The 23,790-nt window shown below is 40.6% G+C and overlaps 1 protein-coding gene across 1 annotated transcript in view; it reads right to left on the reverse strand.

Annotated features, from left to right (window-relative positions):
- The window catches only part of DOCK5 (dedicator of cytokinesis 5), a 186,050-nt gene that overhangs the window by 19,599 nt on the left and 142,661 nt on the right, over nt 1-23,790 (reverse strand). Inside the window, exons 31-42 of the mRNA XM_033134262.1 lie at nt 23,436-23,536; nt 21,607-21,665; nt 21,154-21,308; nt 20,287-20,372; nt 17,797-17,956; nt 16,937-16,977; nt 16,196-16,286; nt 13,040-13,159; nt 9,901-9,990; nt 7,535-7,639; nt 1,557-1,698; nt 717-798 (exon numbers count right to left, since the gene is read on the reverse strand). Coding sequence (XP_032990153.1) covers nt 717-798; nt 1,557-1,698; nt 7,535-7,639; nt 9,901-9,990; nt 13,040-13,159; nt 16,196-16,286; nt 16,937-16,977; nt 17,797-17,956; nt 20,287-20,372; nt 21,154-21,308; nt 21,607-21,665; nt 23,436-23,536 — 1,232 coding nt within the window. The remainder of the gene's footprint in view (nt 1-716; nt 799-1,556; nt 1,699-7,534; nt 7,640-9,900; nt 9,991-13,039; nt 13,160-16,195; nt 16,287-16,936; nt 16,978-17,796; nt 17,957-20,286; nt 20,373-21,153; nt 21,309-21,606; nt 21,666-23,435; nt 23,537-23,790) is intronic.

The following is a 23,790-nucleotide window of genomic DNA, read 5'->3' on the forward strand; positions in this document are numbered from 1 at the left end:
GAAGGGAGTAGGCCTTCAATCACTGGGCAATTCACCAGGCAAAATGAGGTCACAGCCACTACTGACTAGTGAATTCTGAGTGGAAATAAGAGCTAGGGGATCCAAAACCTAAGATGAAAAAAATCCCAATTTCCTCCCCTCTGTTTAAAAAACCAAAATTACCAAATTCATTTGAGTTACCAAGCTCTTATACTGAAAATGGGATGGACAGTTGATACGGTCTAAATGTTTGTAGGCTCTGCCACCTCGTCCCCGTCCCCTGCCCCCCAAATTCCTAGGCTGAAATCCTAATGCCCAATGTGATGGTATTAGGAGGTGGGCCCTTTGAAAGGTGATTAGGACATGACAGTGGAGCCCTCGTGAATAGAATTAGTGACTTTATAAAAGAGGCCCCACAGAGCTCCCTTGACCCTTCTACCATATGAAGACACAGTGAGAATACAGCCATCTATGAACCAGGAAGCAGAGTCTCACCAGACACCGAATCTGCCGGCGCCTTGATCTTGGACTTCCCCACCTCCAGAACTGTGGGAAGTAAATTTCCATTGTTTATCAGCCACCCAGTCTATGGTATTCTGTTATAGGAGCCTGAGTGGACTGAGACAACAGAAGGTCTTCCAAGCTGTAATGAACTGAAGACTGGTTTTGATGTACTTTTAGATAAAGTATGTGAGAGAGACAAATGTTTTACAAAACAAACAAGAAAATCCACTTACTTTAAGATCTGCTCTGGAACTGGTTTATCCTTGTAGCTGGGAGGCAGGTTCATCACTGGCTTGACGGTGAAACACTGCATGTCTGAGGAGCTCGTTAAGGAAGGAAAAGGGATTGGGCCACGAAGCTGTCACGGGCAGAAAGCATCGCCTGTTCCTTCTGCTTTACTGATGGAAATGGTACCTGCACTGATCATTCCTTTTCACCAAATGCCAGGACCACATTGAAAATGGGGCTCCCTTATGTATTACCCAAATGCTATATTTGGGACTTGAACCCAGGCAGTTTGCCTCCAGAGCCCTCTTTCTTATCTACCATGCCACACCAGCTCTGTCTTATCTACCTCTTAGAATACTGTTCAATTCTATAACATCTTTATTTTTCACATAAAACACATTAGAAAGTTTTAAAAATAACTTTGTTATGGAGCCATTAGTGTTAGTTCTTTGATTTTTTTTTTTAAAGAAAGCATGTAATTGATCTTTCAATAAGTCAGTATATGTTACAAAACAGAGCTATACATCTTTATTCAGAATCCAGAATTCAGAACAGGAAATCTATGTTCGCCTCATGCTCCCCTTAGGGCTATAAAACATATCTTTTCATATTCAAGATTTGCTCATCACCTCTGTCCTTTAATTACTTCATAACCATGAGATAAGGACATTAGTGTCCCAAAGCTTTTACACAGAATGGGAACCAGTGTGAATGGTTAACTGACTGGTCTGAGGATAGGACATATCAACGTGCAGAGAGGGGACTGAACCCTTAGTCTCTCTGCTGGGCTGGAGCGGTAGCAGGTTACGGAGCCTCTGGGCCAGGTCTCCCCACGGCAAGGATACACTGCTTTGGGGAGCACTTGATTTCCTCTCCTGGGGGTGTGGTACTGGTCATCTTCTCAGCATTGGGGAACTGGGTCAGCAACCTCAGGCTGAAGTCTTCTCGCCTCTCATACTCCTTCCCCCGGTAGATGAAGATTTTGTTCTGCAGGTCAGAGACACCAAGGGGAATAATTAAATAAAGAGTGAAGGGACAACTGGCGAGATCTGGGTACTGAGGAAGCCACGGTACTCCCCAGCCAAAGTGCAATGAGCCATCACGTTCTCATTGGATCCCTATGATGTGCTCCGCAACAACCATCCTATTTGACGAGAGCTCCGGGTTTATTTGGGGTGTTAAGTCATAGGCAGTCCATGCAGTGCTTCTCACTGTGTGGTCCAATGAGCACAGCTGGAACAGTCTACAATGATCCACAGAAAGATACGGCGCACGCGCCCTAATGTAGATGCATGACGTCGCCAGGAATCCTGGTTAGGTTAGCTGGTATTTTTCACAGCAAGACATTCTCAATGAAGGAAAGATACGCATTAATTTATATCCAGCAAGCTCATCTCTTCATGACCCACTAACAGTCTGTGGACCGGCACTTTGCATGGCACAGCCTTAGGGAACATGAAAGTACAAAGGGAATCAAGACAGCACATATCCCGACACAGTGATGTGATAACAGGAAACAGGAATATGCTACAGCAGTCCCTCGCCAACCCTGAAAATCGCTGTGGATGGCTACGTCCCAGTCTCATAGAAAATTACTGCACAAAATATTATCCTCTCCATTGCCAACTGAAATTTTTTTCTTCTTTAATAAAATTAATAACATTGGATTTTTTAAAAAAAGAAATTTCCTAGGCCCCAGGCATTGGAGTAATTTGTCTCATAGCTGTTGTTGTCTGTGCAAGTTCAAGTGTAGCCATATTTTGAAGGTTCCTCCTCATCTGATCATTGCTCAGACGAATATTTAGCATTGGCAGCGCACACATGATCCATTTTTAACTAAAACTTCGGCTTGTAGTGTTCTGTAAAATGTTTTTTCAAATCACTTTTCCATTTACATAACAAATATGTATTGAGCAAACAATAGAAATGCTAGACACTAAGATATAACACTGACCCCACTCTCACAAATCTTATCTTCTAGTGGAGAGAGATAGAAGATGAACAAGTAAACAAGTAAATACCATCATTTTAGGTAGTATAAGTACCATATTTTGCCGTGTATAATGCACACTTTTTTGCCCAAATTTGTGAGGGAAAAATAAGGATGCACATTATACATGGGTAGTACCAATTCCATTATTTATATAAATGTTTTAAATTCTTTTATTTATGCTTATGAGTTAAAAGTGTAACTCCATAAATCAATAATGATAATGTATGTAAAATAATACCCTGGAATACGATAATCGGTTTTGTTGAACTTAGGACAAACTTGCAATGACGAAGAGTTCTTGGCCTTCTATGATGCGTAAATATCATAAATTTGTTACCAGTACATAAAATTTCTTGTATCTTGTTATCTGTTCTTGTGTTTTGTAATTATTTGTTACATAAAATTTCTTGTCCCATAACATGTTAAAAAAATAAATGCTAAAATTCCTTTATAATACAGAAAAATAAGTACCTAAATGTAAACAACTAAAATGTAAACAACTGAAAATTTGAATTAAAAAATTAAAATGAAAGATTTTTTTCCTCTGAAAGTCTGGGTCAAAACCATGGGCGAGCAGTATACACAGGAATGCAGTATACACAGCAAAATATGGTATAATGTAAAGGCAATACACACACTAAGCTAAACACTGAAGGCACTAAAAATTGCCAGATCTTTTGGACTAGATGATAAAATTTTTCCAAGCTGGGAAAGATTTGTGTGACTGACTCATGCATTACAAAATTCCACCATTTCGGCAAAACTGTGGTGGGTGAGGGATCAGAATATAATAAAACACTGATTATATGATGTGGGCAACAACTGTAAAAGGAATCAGACAAGCAGAAGGTCAGGTCAACCGACAAACTAGCTCAACGTGAAAGACAGGGTTTCAAGGAAGACGTGGGGCTTGACTGGGCCAAGATGGATAGGTAGGGAGAGGAGAAAGAAAACAAGGGGAGAGGCAACCAGGCATGGTGACAAGAAGGATAAAGCCCAAGGGCAGGAAACATGGAGTTCAGGTAGAAGAAAAAAGCTTGGATGAATGAGAATATAAAAGGCCTTAGAGAAAGGCAGAACTTCCAAAGGCCCGGGGAATTCACTGAAGGTTCTGGAAAGAGGGAGCAACACTCTGATGACAGAAGTATTGTAGACAACCTAATCTGACGGTGGACTATATAGGAATTCGAGGCAGGACTAAGTGGGAGAAGGAGAAGCTACAGAATCTAGTGTTTGACTCCGGTGTTTGGTGAAGGGCAAAGGAGACGGGGGAGCCAACGAGGATTCTAAGATTACCAGCCTCGATGTAGGAAGCAACAGAAGAGAAGGAGGCTTGGTTGGGGCGGGGAAGAGAGGATAATATAATTTTACACATACTGAGTTTGGGAAAATAGTCCATTATTCATAAGGGCATTTAGGTTGTATCATTCATAAGGATTTTTATATTTTTCAGTACATTTTGACAACGTGCAACATCTACAGATTACAGATGACCAGGTACTCCTATATGCTATTTATTTAATTCTGAAAACAGCCCTGTGACATGGGCATTATTTTTCTAACTTACAGGTCAGGAAACCAAGTCTTGGTGTTACGTGATTTGGTCAAAATCACATAGTCGCTCAGCAGATTTAGACTCGTTTTTCAACTTGTAAGTCTAGTCTTCTTGTTTTCACTCAACTACTGCTGTCTCCTAGTTCACATCCATTATTTCATGTGACACAATAGTCTCATATAACAAGTATAGTAGGAATCATCTTATCATGACTTGAGCACCCAGACTGATAGCAAACATAAGACCAGAACCTACTGCAAAGCCTGTCCCAACCCTCTGCTGTTACACTACTCTGTCTCCCTAGGTTACAATCACTAATTATGTATAAATAACTCACTGACTTTTATCTCCAATCTAGAACTTTGAGTTTCAGATCCATTCAAATTATTGACTCATATCTTTTGGAGCTTCCAAATTTATCTCACACTGTGTTATGTCCAAAATCAAACTTTTACAAACAACTCATACACATCTCAAAGGCCCTCTGCAATCTGGTACACATAGTTCTCTGGTCCTATTCTCTACTTGCTCTCTGGTTCCTGCTTCTCCAGCCTCACAGCTTTCGAACCTGCTCTTCTGACTGTATGGCACCCTCGCTCGTCTCTTGGTACCGTGTTTCCCCAAAAATAAGACCTAGCAGGACAATCAGCTCTAATGTGTCTTTTGGAACAGAAATTAATATAAGACCCGGTCTTATTTTAATATAAGACCGGGTGTGATGCGATATGATGTGATGCGATGCGATGTGATGTGATATAATTCAATACCGAGTCTTATATTAATTTTTGCTCCAAAAGATGCATTAGAGCTGATTGTCCGGCTAGGTCTCATTTTTGGGGAAACAGGGAAGCTACTTGGCTTATTCCCTCACTGCTTTCAGGATTTTGCTCACATGTCATTTTTTGCTACCTTGCATGCTACTCATTCTATTTAAAATTGCAATTCCAACCCCCTCCCCATTGCCTGCCTCTCTATTCACCTTCCCTGCTCAATTTCTCCATGATACTTGTTGAGTGTCTACAACAGTATGAGGCATTGTTCTAAGCCATCTGACATTAAATATTTTACTTATTTTTTGGTCTCCCCCCGTTAGAATACAAGCTCCATAATTTTAAGGATATTGGTTTGTTTTAGGCTCTGCCTCCATGCCTATATTATGGCAAGGCACGTAGTAAGAGCTGAATAAATATTTATTCAATGAATGAATTAATTCTCTCTTTCATGACTCTGTCTTTCTGAGTATGGCTACCTAAGTGGACAGTGCTGTGGCCCCATCCAATTATGCAGGCCAGAAGCCTAGGGATCATTCTTGACATCTCCCTCTTCCTTACCCACATGTCCCATCAATCATCTAATACTACTACTTCATTTCCATCTCTAATCTTTCCATTTCTCTGAAGCCACCTCCCAGGCGGACCTTTCATCTCTCTCCAGAATAGCGGCAAGAGTCACTAATGCCTTATCCACACGCACGCCCCACCCATTCTCCATACCAAATCCAAACCATCTTGCCAACACAAAAAATATGAGACGTGGCTCCCACGGCTCTCAGGATGCTGACAAAACACCCTACTAACCCCAAACCCCTTCATGCTCTGCCCATACTTCCTGCTTCAGCTCCCCTGCTCACCCAGCTCCATCTGTTCCCTCTTTCATTTCTAGGCACTGCCATGCTCTTGCCTGCTGCTTCCTCTGCCTGGAATGCTTTCCCCTATCCGTTTTGCCTCCTTAGCTCCCAGCTCACTTTTCTAATTGCAGGTAAAGCAGAAATTCCCTGGGAAGTCTTTCCTGAGTCAAAAAATTCAGGTATAATTATTTACATACAGTAAATCCTTTTTAGTGCAAAATTCTGTGACTTTTGTCAGACATAACCATGACCAAAATCAAGATATAGAACAGTTTCATCACTACTAAAAATGTTCCCGTGCCTCTTTGTAGCCCCACCTTCGCCACCTATCAGATAACCACTGATCTGTTTTCCATCCCTGTAGTAAGTGTAGGCTTGGCCAGAATGTCATATAAATAAAATCACAGTGTATGTAGCCTTTAAGGTCTGACTTCTGCTTAGCCCGATGCATCTGAGGTTCACCCACGTGGCTGTGTGTATCTGGAGTTTATTCCTTTTTATTTCTGAGTGGCATTCCACTGTAGGGCCATATCATAGTTTGTTCATCCCTTTACCAATTGAGGAACATCTGGGTTCTGTCCAATCTTTGGTGATTATGAATAATGATACTATAAACCATCAAGTACAACTTTTATACAAACATAGGTTTTTATTTCACTTGGGTAAATACTCTCTGGTTAACTGACTCGTTATCACAGAATACCCGTCGTGGTCAGTTTCCACTTTACATTAATTTGTGTAATTAATTAACATCTCACTCACTGGATTATAAAATCCATGAAAGCAAAAACCATGCCGGATTATAATCAGCACTGTATCTCTAATGTCTAGGATGTGTCTGGCACACAGTAGGCCCTCAGCAAATAGTTATTGAGTGAATGAATGAACGGATGAACGAACTACCTCCTCATTAGGCACTGGAAGGAATGTAAAGTATTTTCCTTTCCCACTTTTTCTTTTTTAATTAAGGGAAGGAATATGGATGATATATGTTTTAAACTATCACTAAGTGCTAAAAGAAGCTCTTCTTTTTTTTTTTAGTTTATTGGGGTGACAATTGTTAGTAAAGTTACATAGATTTCAGGTGTACAATTCTGTAATACATTATCTATATGAGGCTTCCTTTTTTGTGGAAGAAAATAAGGGGTTTTTTTTTGTATTGTTTTTTAGGTAAAATCAGCATCACATTATAGAAAACTTTGAGAAGGAAGAAACACATGGTTCTTCTCACTGTTACAACAAAACTGTTTCTGTTTTTGTGAAACTTTTACAGTCTTGTCCTTGGGATATTTGCTTTCAAATTTGCTTGGGTTGGAAATAAAATAAACAACAAAATACATTAATCCACTCTTTTCCCCATCCTGACCTGCAGCAGCAGAACAGTGGAGGAGACAGTTCTGTTTTTCCCTTTTTCCTTCCACCTGGGAAAAGTCATTTTACAAAAGAGCTGCCAGAATCCCAGAGGTGGCCGGGGGTGTGAGGTGAAGAGGCCGGCTGCTCAGGAAGCAGTTTCCCAGCCCGACCTCCCACAGAGAGAACACAGGCTCCAGCTGCTAACACACCAGGCCCATCTGGAAAAGAGAGGAAGACCTCACCTCCTCAGACTCCATGGCTTAATGGCTTGGAAGACCACCCTCAGCTTTCTTACCCGTAGGAAAGAAGGAAAGCCCTGTCCGTAGTATCCAACAGCAAAGTATTCAGGCTGAGGCCTCATGGCCTTAATGATGTTCTCATAAAATGAGGCTCTTTTTTTCTGGAAAACAAAACAAGACATTCCATAGGGAGGTTATAAGGGCAAAGTGGGGGGGGGATGGTGATCTGACTATTTGCCTTGTTGTTTCCCATGTAACAGAGAAATGAAAGGTCTCTGGAAATATCTTGTGGGCCAAAGAGTTATCCATTTCGGGGGTCAGGGAGTTTGAACCTGGGTCCATGAACGGGCTGTGGCGGGTCTGGGATTCCCTGAGATTGTCTGCAGGAAGTTGCACACGTGTGCTATGGAGGGAGGCAGTGCTTAGCTTTCACCAGTTTTTTGAAGTGGGCTTAGGACCTCTAACAGGTTAAAAACCTTTCTGAGATTCACGAAGGGTGGTTGCCCTTTAAATGGAGACATATAAGAAAAGAAGATAAAGAACTTTCTGGTTCCTGCAGGTGGTTCAGATTAAAGACCTTGGTTCAGCTACAAACGCCCAAAAGGTAAAGGTGACGTTGTTTCTCGATACCTGGCACCACCCCTGTCTTTAATTCTTCCCGTGGAGAGAGGTTACCCAGCCAGGATTCAGAGAGTCAGCCTTAAAGAAAGTAAAATAGGTAGCCAGACCCAGGGGCTCTGTGGGAAGTCCCTAAGCCCCTCCCACGTGGTTTGCATGACTTCATTATTACAGCTGTCCCCGCCCCCCCAAATCCACAGGTGATATGTTCCAAGATACCCCATCCTGAAACTGAAAATAGTACTGAACCCTACTTATACTGTACTTTTTCCTATATATACATACCTATGATAAAGTTTAATTTATAAATTAGACACAGTAAGAGATTAACAACAATAACTAATAATAAAATAGAACATTATAACAATGTAATTGTGTGTATATATATATGTATATTATACATAACAGTAATAAAAGTTACGTGAATGTGGTCTTTCTTATACTGTCTGTACTTATACTGTCTGTAAATATCTTACACTGTCTGTACTCACGTTTTTCACTTAAAGGAAGCAGCTTCTCTTTGGCATGTGTGAATTGCCAGCATCACTACTCTTGCACTTATTTATTTATTAAAAATAAGTGTTATTTGAACATAGCACTGCAACACCTCGACAATTGATCTGATAACCAACACGGCTACTAAGTGACTAATGGACAGGGGGCGTGTACAGCGTGAAGACACTGGACAAAGGGATGATCCACATTCCCAGAGGGATGAAGTAGGATGGTGCGAGACTTCATCCCACTACTCAGAACAGCGTGCGATTTAAAATTTACAAATTGCTTATTTCTGGAATTTTCTATTTAATATTTTCAGATTGCAGTTGACTGAAGGTAACTGAAACCATGGAAAGTGAAATGGCAGATAAAGGGGGACTACTCTGCTCTATCTAGGTGAAAGTTTCCATCACAATGTTTTCTTAGAAGGGTAACACGTTATCTTACTAACATCGCAGCTCAATTTAGTTTAGGAAATAAATAAGCGACATTTTGTGTGATGGCAAGAGCTGGTACAATACACTGGCAAATTCTTTTCAAAGGGATCTTGACAACTATCTCCTCAAATAAATTATTATTGCCTAACAATGGGTAACCTGACCTTTGGTGACTCCTCTCCTAGAAATTATGAAATGTAATATTGCATGGGCCTACCACTGAGCATTTAGAAGGCTATTTCTGTTTTGCTTTATTGTTTTTAAGTAGCTGACCTGTGTCAACAGCCAGGCGTCATACACAAATTCAAGGGACTGTAAAAGTAGACTATTCTAGTGACACTTGGGAAAAGGAAGGAGGCAAAATTTGAGAATCAAGTTTTGGCAGACGCATTTTACAACTTAACCAAAATGTGCACAATGGCATTCTTGAAAAAATAAAACAAGGCTCAAAGATGAGAAGTTCAGTCATTCAGCAGGGGCCTGAGGATGTGGACTACAGAACAAGTAATTCTGATGAACAGAAGATGTCAGAAAACATGTGAAATATGGATGGTGTTCACGGAAGGCAGAGTAACCGAGAGGGTACAGAGGAGATGGCCGAGGAACATGGAGGGTCCACAGAGAAACAAAAGGCACAGGGAAGGAAGAAAGGGCTACAGAGAGGGATCCTGAGCCCTCCATGAAGGACAATCTGGAGAAACAATGGTAGCAGCTTTTGGACCTCATCTTTTGTCATTTCAAGCAAGGTTTCCATTTCTACTGTAAAGAACACTGATTATCCTGACTTTCTTAAACTTACACAAACATTTTCATGAACGCCCACTTTCGCACGCCTACTGGAGGTTTGACATATTCTGACCCAGACTCACCAGGAGATTGCCCAGGCCTTCATAGTCAAAAACTTTGCTCTCATATGTCTCAGCCAACTCTTTGCTCAGCTTGATTGCCTTCTCCCACATCTGCAGAAAAAGAAAAGTGGAGAACTAATTAATCATTGATCCAGCAGCAAAAGCCATGTGAGAGTCACTGGCCATAAGCAAGGAGTCAGGTGGGTTGAGTTTCTGCAGATATTCCGACATGCCTCATCTCCTGGATCTACTAAACCTTTTTATAGAGATCATAAAGCTACATTAGCTTGGCTGCTTTGCCAGGGGTTATCTTCTCTAATTCTGTTTGTGAGAACATGAAGAACACCATGCGCCCCAAACAAAGCAATAGTGAGCTTAAAAAGTAAAATATGAAAAACCATTGAAAGTGGAGGGGAACCAGTTCCAAAGCCTAGGTCTTGAGAATGGGAAAGTCTTGTTGGAGGGGAAAGAAAGTTGGTTTGGGCTCTACTTCTGGGCTGTGTTCGTGTGTGTGTGTGTGTGTGTGTGTGTGTGTGTGTTTCACGTCAGAATGTTTGGGAGGAGTGGGGGGAAACGGAAGAAAGACTAACTGTTCTGTGGTGTGGAATTTGGGAAATTATTTCTCCAATTTTGGGCATTGATTTCCTACTTCTAACTGACTAGCTCCTTAGTCAAAGAGAGTTTTAGGAAATGCCGTGGCACATTTATGACCATGTAAGCGACAGCCTAATGTACATATTTGGTATCTGAGGCTAGCCGGCATCCCAGATTGATCATAAAATATCTCTTAAATGGCCACTATTAATATCACAGCATCTGGTAATTTCCTGCTTTATTCTTGTGATCAGGTGCTATGTTCCATTGTTTCTGGCTGATAAAGGAATGTATGTGCAGTTCACATACAGTTGTAAAAATATTTTAAAATTAAAACTCATCATTTGCCAAATATTCCCCTCTGAAATTTCAGGACCTGGGTCACTGAAAAGTGAAATATGCCATTTGGAAACCATTCCAGATCATCTGGGCCTGGTGTAGGAAGCCAGAGAACAAATGGGACAAATGATCTCCTTATTTGACCAAATGCAAAGTTATCTAAGAGACAGGGAGACATCCTAGCATAGCACTTCCCGAAGCGTGGTCTCTGGTCCCTGCGTGTCCCCAAGGCCCTTTCAGGGGATCCATGAGGTCAAACTATCTTCTTAATAATACTAATATTAGTTGTCTTGTTTCAGTGTTCATTCTCTCATGAGTATACAGTGGAGTTTCCCAGAGGCTACGGGATGTGTGATATCTATCACAAGACTGAATGTAGAAGCAGATTTGAGAATCCTGCTGTCTTCTATTAAACCAGGCATTAAAGAGATTTGTAAAAATGTCAAACACCACTCATATCACTAATTGTTTGGAAAATATAATAATTTTTCATAATAGGTTTATGATTGTTAAAAGAACAAATGAGTAAATATTTAAAATGTTTCTATTTTAATTTCTAAAATTGTACATATCAATAGATATCCATGTGAACAAAAGCTCTTTGGGGTCCCCAGTGATTTTTAAGAGGGTAAAGGGGTGCAGAGACCAAACAGTTTGAAAAAATATACTTGCCCACTGCACCTTAAGTTCTTCATCTGTAGAGATAAAATCTACCTAATAGGGCTATAGGGAGAAATTAGAAAAAATTCTGAAAATCACCCAAAACAGTAACTAGCACAGATGGTAGCTATTTTATTGTGATGATTATTTGGTTGATTTATTTACTTAACCAACAGTTTCCACTGATTACAAAAAAGGAATGGTGGCGGCAAGAGGCAGTCCATAAGAACTCTCCAGGCCTCCGTAACTAGTCAAATCTAGGATCTATTTTGTTTGAACGGCATACACATTTTTTTTTCTTTCTCCCCCAACTCCTTCTCTCTCTATTTTTTGCTTTTTAAATTTAAAAGCCTTTCAGGTGGACATGCTTTTTCCAGCTGACCAGACTCCACAACTTCCTGGCCCAGTTCCTACGTTTATTTTACCTTCTTGCTCCCGTACGCATTTAAGTGTGGCTTGTTACTTACAGCCTATGGTGTCAGGCAAAGAGCTGACCTGGGGATGGGATGCATACCAGGTGTCAGCCAACAATCTCTAGAGAACGTACTGAAAATGACAGCACTAACTCCTGCTCCTCCGCTATATGTAAAAGTTAAAATTACAGTTACGGAGGGGGTGGGCGGGCTGACCACTGTATTTTCCATCACGTTTAGTGTCCTCAAGATAACAGATCTTTATTGCCTTTTTTACGTTAATTTCTTACATTGTCTCTCCCATTAAAAATACCAGGATACAAACACATGGGAATAAGAGTAAGTCATGAGTCACTGTAGTATAATGAGGAATTTGGTCTTTGTCCTGAGTTCCTGGGAGGGAGCATCTAAGCCCCTGGAATTTCCTCAGAAATAGGAGTGTCTTGCTTAGTCATGGTGCACCCTCCAACCACACCTGTGTTTATGCTACTGAGGTGACTCATGGTGGGCTCCCTGCCAGAAAAAAAAACCATGTGATTAGAGAACTGAGGCCTTGAGCTACATATCAGCCTGGCCTACAGCGAGCGAGAAGGCGGGGTTGGAGACTGAGTTCATTCAGGTGGTTGATGATGCAATCAACCAAGCCTATATAATGAAACCCTAAAAAAATCTCTGCACAGAGGCTCAGGGGAGCTTCCTGGTTGGTGAACATATCAATTCCCCTGGAGGATGATGTGTCCTGAATCCACGGGGAAGAAACAGAAGCTCTGCATTTGGGACACTCCTAGACCCTCCCCTGCGTATTTCTTCATTGGGCTGGTCAAGATTTGTCTCCTTTAAGATAAAATTGTGATCATAAGTATAGCATTTACCAAGTTTTTTTTTTTTTCAGTTGTTTTAGCATATTATCAAACCTGAGGGGGTCGTAGGACTCCCCCCAAAATTGATAGTCAATCAGTCAGAAGTGTGGGCAGCCTGGGGATCCCTGAACTTCTGGCTGGTGTCTGAAGAGAGAGCTGTCTTTTGGGGGGACTGTGCCCTTTACCTGTGGGTTCTGTGCTACCTCTGGCTGGTCAGCATCAGAACGGCATTGCAGTACTGCTATCATCTTCCATTTTCCCTTAACACAAAAAAACCAACAATCCAACACTCACTTTGCCTTTGTCAAAATAGGATATGATTTCTTGATACAGCTTCTCTTTCAGCTCCTGCTGGGTATAAACGTAGTAACTGTCCCTCTGAAGCAAATGGGGTGCACAGGGCTTGTCAGACCACTGAAAAGCAAACAAAAGCAACAACCGAGAGTAAGGCAGGATACCCATGGATCGACTGAAGGAGATTAATAAATATTCCGTCAACAAAAAGTGGCACAAATATTTGTGTATATCTGTGACTCATCCATCTGTATTTTAGATTATTGATGAAACAGAAAAATTGCATACATGCACATAGACACAGGCCAGCTTCAAAACAGGTGCCAGGCTGAACGGACACACACTCAAGGCAGTCCCAGGAAAATCAGGACCAAGGTGAGGTCACCAGTCAACGCAACTGCTGCTCACATGATGGTATCAATCACACAGTCAGATAAAAGAAAGACATCAGAAGTATAAAAATGGAAAGGAGGGCGTGGGACTATCACTATGTACAAACGATGATTGCATTCTTCACAATCAGTGGCTTCACAAAGGGTGCCAACTGAAAAACTACCATAATTAGAATTAAGTTAGTTATGTGGATAAAAACAAATTGATATATTTAGAAATAATTTAGAGATAGACTTTACATGCTGAAGATAAAGAAGAAAGAAGCCCAACAAGAATAAATCCAAAAGGATAAGATATCTAGACATAACAGTGTGCATGTACTTACTGCCACTGAACTGTGCACTTAAAAATGGTTAAGATGGTACATTTTGTTATGTGTATTTTATCATAATTGAATTTAAAAAGGTATCTAGGAATTGACATAATAAGGAACATGTGAGACTTCTATACAGAAAACCTTAACATGTCACCAAGGGCCCAAAAGCAGATTTGAACAAATGAAAAGTCATAACATGCTTTTGAGTAAGAAAATGCTACTTCATAAACATGGATATTCTCTCTGAATTAATTTTTTAATTTCATGATTCCAAAGTTCATATGGAAAAATAAACAGAAAGGAACAGGTGGAAAACTCTACAAAAGAAGAGCAATGAAGAGTAACTATTAGGTGATAAGACATACTATAAACAATTAATAATTAAGGGAAGTTACTGGTACATGAATAGACAGAGACCCATGCAAAATTCTACAAAATTGAGAAAGAGACTCTCCTCACACCATAGAGGGATTTAGTACATGATAAAGAAGGGATCTTATACCAATGAGAAAAATACAGAATATACTTATACATCCCTATTGAGTAGCTATCTGGGGGAACAAAGTTATACCCACACCTCATACCTTATTATGACCGGATAGGAGAGTTTAATTTTCTGGGCAGCTCAAATGAAAAGACCTCCGGTTCTGGACACCAAGATTTCTTTCTGATCATCCCCCAGTCAACAAGCCTTCCTCCCTAAACCATTACAACAAGCTTTTTAGTGCCCCAAACTAGCACAGGAGTTGTAAATGGCTGCCTTGGGGAAGTGGAGAGGCAGAGGATTCCTGTTTTAATTATAAAGATTAGACCAATATGCACATATTATTATAGTATAAACAAAAACTAATTTATACAAGGTAATTAATTGCTAGGGGCAAGAAGAGGCAGGGAGATGTAACAGGAGGCTACTATAATGCTTTGGGGAGAGACAATGGATGGCAGCAAGCGAGATAAAGTGGATAGAAAGGAAATGAAAACAGGATATGAAATAGAGAGCTGCACTCCCATGTCTATCACAGTATTATTCACAATAGCCAAGATATGGCAATAAGTGTCCATCAATGGATGAATGGATAAAGATGTCACACACACACACACACACACACACACACACACACACACACACACACAGGAATATTCAGCAATAAAAAAGAGAAATCCTGCCATTTGTGACAACATAGATGGACCTAGTGGGTATTATACTAAGTGAAATAAGTCAGACAAAGACAAATACTCTATGATTTCACTTAGATGTGAAATCAAAAAAAAAACCAAACTCCGAACAGAGCATTAGACTAGTGCTGGGGCTAGACCAGGGGCTGGCGGGGGGGGGGGGGGGAAATTGGGGAGATACTGTTAAGGGGTACAAACTCGTAGCCAGTAAATAAATATATCCTGGAGACCTAATGCACAGCATAGTGATTATAGGGAACAACACTGTATTATAAACTTCTAAGTTGCTAAGAGACTAGATCTTACTTGTTTCCACCACAAAAAAAGAAATTATAACTAGGTGACTTAATAGAGGTGTTAGCTAAAGCTGTGCTGGTATTGCAATATATTGCAATATACAAATATATCAAACATACGTGGGTACATACGTGGGTACCAAATGGATCAAATCAACACCTGTACACTTTGAACTTACACAGTGTTTGTTATATGTCAATTATATATCAATTTTTTTTTTTTTAAAAAAAAGAAAAGTAGACAGCTTAAGGAGAGTTTTGGGCAGAGGGACCACGATTCATGCTGGCAGAGAATGTGGTAGGTGGTGAACAAAAGATGATGGCAGGTACTTGCCTGAGCAACCGGGCAGACTGGTGGTGCCCTTTAGTGAAATGGAAAGAAAGGAGTGGAAGGAATGGATCCAGAAGAACAGTGGGACATCACAGCTTCCGTTACTGACATGCTAAGTTTGGCCTATTAGTCATTCCAAGATTGATGTTGAAAGAACAGTTTATCTGAAGTTGGAGGAGTGATCAGAGCCAGAATTAATTATTTGGGATCCATGATGGACAGATGTATTTATATCCACAGCACACACTACAATTTTACCGGCTGCAAGAGTATTGATAGGAACCTACTTCTATGGTACTACATTCTTTTACAACTCATGTCTCTGCAGTTTTACCAATTGTTTTACATACGTTAATCGATGGGTGTCTGTTTCTTCAATTAGTGTCAATCATTAGGGGCCTACAACTTGTACTCTGTTTCCTAAGGGTTTTCAAATAAATGATAAGTGACATTTTCCCAAGCTTGATCTGAAAATTAGCTGTGCCTACTGAGAAGGTATAAAAATATTCTTGGGTGAAAGGATCTCCCTTGAATAAGGTTCTTTCCTATCAAAATCATGAAGCGTACCGGCTTTGGCCCCAATGGACTAGACAGTTGACACACTCCGTTTTGTCTTCCATCCTGTGGAAATGCGCAGCCCTTACCTGCAGAAGTTCAGCATGTAAGAGTAGCGTGTAGGCAGCTTCCGTGTAGTTCTCACAGTCTCGGTGCAAATCCCGCAGTTTGTACAAGTATCTGGTAAGAAGGGGAGAAGGGAGGCATTTTGCCGCTCAGGAGTTGACCTAGCATTGAGTCCATTCCACAATGCCATCTTTTCTCCCCCTACTCTTTTCTCTCAGGTAAAGGAATCCCTTACTTCCTGTCTTCCCACTGCTTTAACCCTTGGTGAGGCTTCCTGCCTGTGTGCCCTTCCTAGTTCATCTACCCCACTTTATACTCTTCGTGGAAGGCACTGGTTGCATTTTTTATGTCATGGACCCCTTTGGGGAGCAAATAAGGGATAGGGAATCTCTCCCCAAGAAAAGGCATAGCGTTTGGGTCCAATGTGCTCCATGTTCAGGGCTTGCTGGACCCCAAACTCTCCTTGGCAGAAGGTCAATTTTCATGCCTCTCCCTGTGCAGCTTTTCCTGATTGCCTGGGCCAGCGTCTTTCAGATCCTTTCCTGGAATCCCGACCTGGTCCTCCCTATGCCCTTCCTCGTATTGTACTTATTTGTGGATCTGCCTAAAGAGTTTACCCTTTTAGGCGGATAGGGGCATATCACGTACTTTTTGGTGTCTCTCAAACAGCACGCATGGTGATGGGGCTTAGCTTGCGTTGATTGAAGAAATAAATAATAAAGCTATGACATAAACAGCAAAAGCAGAAATTCTCTTCAGCTTACCTTATGTATATGTCCTCTCTCTTCTTTTCTTTATAGAAATTCTACAAAAGCAAAAGATCACAAAATACCAATGTAAACCAAGAGTTATGGACTAGTTTGCCACGAACATGGACAAATAGCTACTTTTGCTTTTCAACACTGTCACTTCTCCAAAGAGTTTATCATGTTCCTTTCACAAATACTGCCACAAAGAAAGGAAGTGACGGTTTATAAAGAAGATAAGTTGAAGAATTTTTTAGGACCATGCTTCTGAGCAAAGTGAGGGGAACCCTCGAAGGAATAGGTAGCCAGCTTACACTCGAGTCACCTGATGCTCTGATGTCTCAGGGAATCAGGGTTCTTGGTTTACATAAGCAGAGGAATACATGGCAGCCTACACCTCTGAGGTCTGTGGTCCCAGTAACGTATGTCTAGGGAAAGGCAGAACCGAAGAGTTCCACCGCCATGATGATTTCAGGCAGTATTGCTCCACTCAAGATACAGTGTTTCTCATGCATGTTCATCTGTGCCTAATAATTCCAACAAGAAAGCAACTGCATGTAAACGAGACAGAGAAACAGGTGTGTGTGCGGAGGGGGGGGGGGTGGAGAGGAGGGGTGGTGGTTGACCTTCAGAAAGAGAGTTAAGAGCTTATGTAGCATTTTCCATCCCTGTTTCCAATTTTATCCTCAACGTCTGTAGCTGTTGATAACTGTAAGTCCAAAGCTGAGTTGGCCATTTCAATTAGACTCAGCAGGACAGACTTCATAAACGTGGCCCCAGGGTCCCTTTGTGTCTGGGAGATCTACTCAGAGCTGAGTTCTTGGGTGCAGGGGTGGCCTGGCAGTGCCCTCCCGCCATCCCAGGGGCTTGGCACATACCAGCACATTCACGGTACAGCTCATCCGGTTTTCCTTGCTCTCGTCATGCATGACGATGGTTCTGTAGTCCAGGAGATTCTCTAAGAGGCTGCTGACCAGGAGCGCGAACACTTCTCCAGAGCTGGAGAGGTATTTATGTTTCCGGCAATGTTCTAGGAGCCTGGAAGGGTGGGAGTAGAGACAAAAGCCCATGTCTCATGCTGTCATTCCAGCACCACTGATGAGCACTGTCCAGGGTCCTAGGAGCAGGTGGTGAGGAGACACACACCCTTCACTCAACACAGTTACCCACGTTCTGTGTTTCCTGTGGAGCTTTAGCTCAAGTCCCACCATCACCTCATCACCTACAATCCCAGACCACAAGGCCCTTCTTTGAACTTCTGTTTGTATTTTTTTTTTTTGGTAAATATGATAGAAACCAGAACCTTTGCCCAAAGGTTTGTGTATGCATCTGATCACTCTCCTCAGGCTGAAAGTGATCATCTTTTCTATGTTTTTATTCTCCCAAAAGCCTACCACTTTAGAGCATCTGGTGGGCATTCTGGAAAGCCTTGCATCAATGCCCCACCTACAGGAGCCTAGGAATCTAGCATATATCCAGACATGTGGCTCTTCAGATAAAAGTGGTTATTTTCAGGGGGAAAAAAATCCAGAATTGTAAATAAGATTGAAGCTAAAGTTTTGGTCTAAATCCTCTTTCTTTGGATCCAAATATAGCAAACCTTCAATAGGGGCTTCTAAGATTAGACAATCAGAAGAAAAATTGGAGAACAAGGAAGAGAGAGAGAGAGAGAGAGAGAGAGAGAGAGAGAGAGAGAGAGAGAGAGAGAGAAAGAGAGAGAGAGAGAGAAAAGAAATGGGTTCAAAGAGTTAGTCCAGACTCCAGAATTATTCTTGGGCATTAGAGGTTTGTGCCTCATATTTTTCTGAGTTAGTGATCCAGGAAGAATGAAGAAAACAAAGTAAGATCTTTATGTGAAAAGTCAGCCGTAGGAGTTTTAAAAAAATGAATCTTTTATTATTTATAAATATTGTGTGTGTTTGTATGTGTGGGCAATTTCTCCATGAACACCTATATGAGATCAGAATCACAAAAGTGATAAATTAGGAGGTTTGAAGCCTGTTTCCACAGGTAGACTTAATGGAAATAGGATAAAAAGATCAAGTCTTATCATCCATTAAAAATAAGAAAGACATCTTGTTCTTGAAAATACAGATGAGTTATCAATTCATTTCTGAGTACCCAGTATGCTAGTTCCTTAGAAAAAAACTTAAAAAAAAAGAAAAACGAAGTGGGGAGCCCCGTCCTCAAGCATAGTCTGGGCACAACACTCCCTCTAAACAGGTGAATAACGGAACGACGCAAGGACACACCCAATCAACAGGTGACATAGTTGGTCAACATCATAAAAGCTCAGAGAACACAGAAATGAACTGTCTAGAGTAGTTACAGCCTGAAGGATGGGAGGATTTGAAGATACTAATAATAATAGTAACCAGCACAAACACCAAAGCAGCCAACATTTACTCAGCATCAATTCTGTAACAGACACTACCGTGTTTCCCTGAAAATAAGGCCTAATTGGAAAATAAGCCCTAGCATGATTTTTCAGGATGACATCCCCTGAACATAAGCCCTAATGCATCTTGTGGAGCAAAAATTAATATAAGACCCAGTCTTATTTTCGGCGAAATACAGTATGAGAATGCATCATCTTAATTCATCCTCACCACAAAACCAAAATATAGATCCTATTATTGTAAATGGAAAAAAAAAATGAGGTGTTGGATGGGTTAAGTCACCTGTCCAAAGTCAAACTCCTAGACGGTGGAGAAGATAGGATTTGAAGCTCGATCTCTCTCTAATTCCAACATGCATGTGTTTTAACTGCTCTTTTTTCCAATTCCATATGTGCAAAGGAAAATTAAGAGGGACAGTACATGATGGGTGAGGGTCTGTGGGGGTGTGGGTGGGGTGTAGGGGGGGTAATGTGAGCACAGAGAGGGAATGAATGGTAGCTTGGGGGTGGGGGGAGGGAAGAGAATGAAAAGACCAACAAAGCTGGAGATACCATTAGTGTTCTGAGTGGTCATTTAGAGGGAACAAGGTATTTTACAATGTAAAGTGGACCTTGAAATGCTTTCCCCCTTATCCTTTAAATTATTGCTTTGAAGCCGTAATTAGAGGTACTAGCACTTTGGGTGAAGGTCATCAATTCAAACACTGGGCAGAATGCTGCTGCTTTGTACATCTGTCCCTCCCTCCCTCTGGTCTGTTCTTAGTGGCCGGGGAAACATTTGATTCACATCAGACAAACAAATGTCAGCAGTGGATGGTGTACTCTCCACTGACCCCAGTGACCATCCTTCGTAGTGATGACCCTGGTGATTCTGTGACTACTCAATGGGTCTGTCACGGCAGTAGGAGACTGTTTTTCTCCATCACTAAATGGTGCCATCAACTTGAGGTTTTGTTTCTGAAGTACTCACAGTTTTTCCAGAAGGACCTTGTACTGTTCATCTCCTCTGCCCCCTTCTACTTCTTGGTCCAGCTTGGTGATCAACTCATCTTCAAACTGAAAGCAGAGTAACAATTTCACAGGAGAATGCCATATCCTTAGAAGAGGATACGAGAGACGCCCGGCCAACCTTCCCAGATTTGGCCTCATCCCTTTATTAAATTGTGAATTATTTTCAACACACATAGAGGAAGATCACACTTCACATCATCTATTAAGAGCATACCAAGGACCTGTCAAAGTTTTCTAAAGCAGTCTCATGTTACTTTGTCCTTTGCTTGACATTTGCAGGAAAAAAAAATACCCCAAACGTTATTTTCTTATTACAACTATGCATATAAAGTAGCCTCATGATTCTAATTTTCTATTTTTGCCTGAGTCTTGGCAATGGGATTGCTTTATTTCTGATTTTGCAGAGCTTCAAAACTGCAAAAATTCAATATTAATACACTGTAAGGAAAGTGAAACAGAAAAAACATTAACAGGCAAACTGAGGTCTCTAAACTAGAGACCTCTGCATCATTCCCTTGATCCACTGTCTGAGTTTCTCAGCTATATTGCAACACATAGCATTCAAATGCATGAAGTCAAATTTTAATTATCCACAGATAGAAAGCTGCTTTAGGAAACACATGTAGCAAAAAGAGTGCTTCTTAGTCCTGGGTTGAAATACCTGCTTCTATCTCTAATTGCTTTACAAAATGAAATGTAAAAAAAACAAATGCTTTTATATCAACTTTGATTTGTATAATTCAGGCTAAGACTTCTCTATATAGAAAGAAAATAAATAAGAACTGACTGTGGGCATTAGGAAGACTATAGGTCTACCAGCTCTTACCATATGGAAGTTGCCATTTCCACTGAAATTGAGCTCACACTGCATCATATCAAAAAAAATGGGGATGGTGGCTTTCCGAAGCTCTACTTCAGGGGTCAGTGTGACCTCCAGAATGGGACCCACCATAGACGGGATGAATTTGATTTTGTGGGGACCTGAAATGAAAGTAAGAAAAATATTACCAAATAATTTCACTGGAAGTAAAGGGTTACAGTCTTCCTCCACCGGGCCCATAAGAAAAGAAAATGTTTATGTGGGTACATCAACTCAATTTAGAAGTGAGGGACTAAACATATGGATGTCACCCACAAGAGACCTACAAGTCAACGTTCACATCCGCACACACAGACAAATAAATCTCAGGGTTCCTGGAATTAAAATTAAAAAGAATTCATCCTGGGATGCTTATCCCACAGGAGTTGTATGTGGGCTTCTCCAAGTTCAAACACTCACCCAGGTTATACCACATGTCCCGGATCCTAAAGCCGATTTCTTTCCTCATGTCCCCATATCTAGAAAGAAGATCATAAACCAAGAGAAAGATTTACAGGGGAAACGAGTACATATAATAAAATGATGTGGGAAATAAAAATAGTGTTCCTCTAGGTGACATGTAAGCCAGGTTTTGAGGCAAGGTCACTTGAAGAGATAAGGTCCATAACTACACCAAGCCCCCAAAGAGAACGGACCCCCACAGAGGAGAAAGAACTGCAACAGCAGGAGGCAGGCCAAGTGCAAATGCTGAAGAATAACTGAGAAGATCAGACTGACAAACTCATGGAAGGGAGAAGAGTGAGAAACACTCCACTTGCTGGTAAGCAAAGAAATAAAAACAAAGACTACTGAAAAGGATGATAAATGGGGTATGATTGATATAATAAAGTGACTGATGTCTAACAAACATGCTGACTTTATAGAGCAGAGGCTGGGGCTTGGAAAAATGGAAATTCAGTGGGTCACAGCAAATGTTTTCAGGGAACTCTAATATGGACCTATAACTCATCCTACAACCGTGGTTCTACATTTTCCATTCACGCTACTATTGTGCCAAACATGTCTGTTTTAAATTCCTCCTTTGGAAATGCCTTCCGATGCTAGTATAAAAATCCTATTTAAATTTTTCTCTTACTATTCCATTTTAACAAAAATACCTAACCATTTTATGATTAATTCACTAAGCCTACATGGTCAATGTCTGGAACATAATAGACAATAAATAACTATTCCTGTTGATTATTAATACTACTGTTGATGCTACTACTACTAAAAATAAGAGAAATCTTGAAAAAAAAAGTACATTCACATTTCTATAAGCTTAATATATATAAATGTTATTTCCAAAGGTTTATCTCTGTCCTCATGCATGTATATATTTTTACATGGATTGTACTTAGTTACACTTTGCTTTGAACAAAACCAGAATCATTAATCCTAATTAGCCACTTTATTTATCAGACTTGGTGTTAACTAACTTCACTTATGAGTGTTCAACCAAAATCAAATCCATCCTTGAAAGAAATTATATCATTTAAGATAATCTCAACAGTGAGATTAAGGTTTCCACGTTAAAAATCAATTACCTTTCGATACCCACCCACAAAGACATTTATAATACAGGTTTTACTTTTATCTTTGAAAACACAATCACTAAATCACAATCTCTTAGCCACCAATCTCAGTGTTTTGGGGAGGAATCAGAGATAGAGGGATGCTAGACGATTTGTTTCGGACTCTCAATGAACTCTAAGACAGACCTGAGATGAAAGCAATAAAAAGCTTCCCTACATCCCTCATCACTCTTGCACATTAGTCCATTTTGAATTCCGAGCCAGGAATCGGGAAAGCATATTTAGGTGATGTGTTAGATAGACATGGCTTCTCTGTTGAACATTGAGAGGTGTGGCAATGGCGCCAGAGGAGCCTACTTTGGGAAGCACGAGTGAGAAGGAGGCAGTGCGCCAATAATTTGGACAAGCTGCCAGCAGAGGCACAGCTATTCTCGGAGATGGGAGGACTGGCCAGCTTCAGTGCCTCTCCACTTACAGATTCTATAAAAAAAAACACAAATGTGATGGGAGATGGGACCTTGGCAATGGGTCCCAATGAGAAAAGAGAGGAATTTGGGGAAATTTGAGGTCTATTATGTAATTAATTATAAGACGTATCTCACTAAGAACATGGTAGCCAGTGAATGGCAATTTCTACGATACCCCACATCCTGCACGGAATAGAAATGGAAAAATCACCTACCCAATCTTAAGCAAGTTTAAGAGGACACTTACTTTTTTACAATTTTGGTGCGCTTGGCTTGAGAGAAGGTTTCAAGCTGAAGGGACTCGTGGGTGAGAAATGCTACTGCCAAATGGAAGTAATTGTTCCAGAGCTGTTCAAAATTAATCGTGTGGGTGAAAAAAAATGGAAAATAACATTAATAAGAGTCATTGTAAAACAGTGCCACATGATAGAAAATCACTTGCCAAGAATTAATGAAAAAAACAAAATAAAATCCACAAGACTTCTTTTTCTTTTTTGTGTTTCAATTATTCAGCCCTGAAAGTTTTAGTACTTAGTATTAAGCTTTAAAAAAAAAAATCCAAACTATTATATTTGTCTTTACTCCTGGGATAAAGGCAGACT

The sequence above is a fragment of the Rhinolophus ferrumequinum genome, chromosome 18 (assembly GCF_004115265.2).
Source record: "Rhinolophus ferrumequinum isolate MPI-CBG mRhiFer1 chromosome 18, mRhiFer1_v1.p, whole genome shotgun sequence".
Classification (NCBI taxonomy): Eukaryota; Metazoa; Chordata; class Mammalia; order Chiroptera; family Rhinolophidae; genus Rhinolophus; species Rhinolophus ferrumequinum.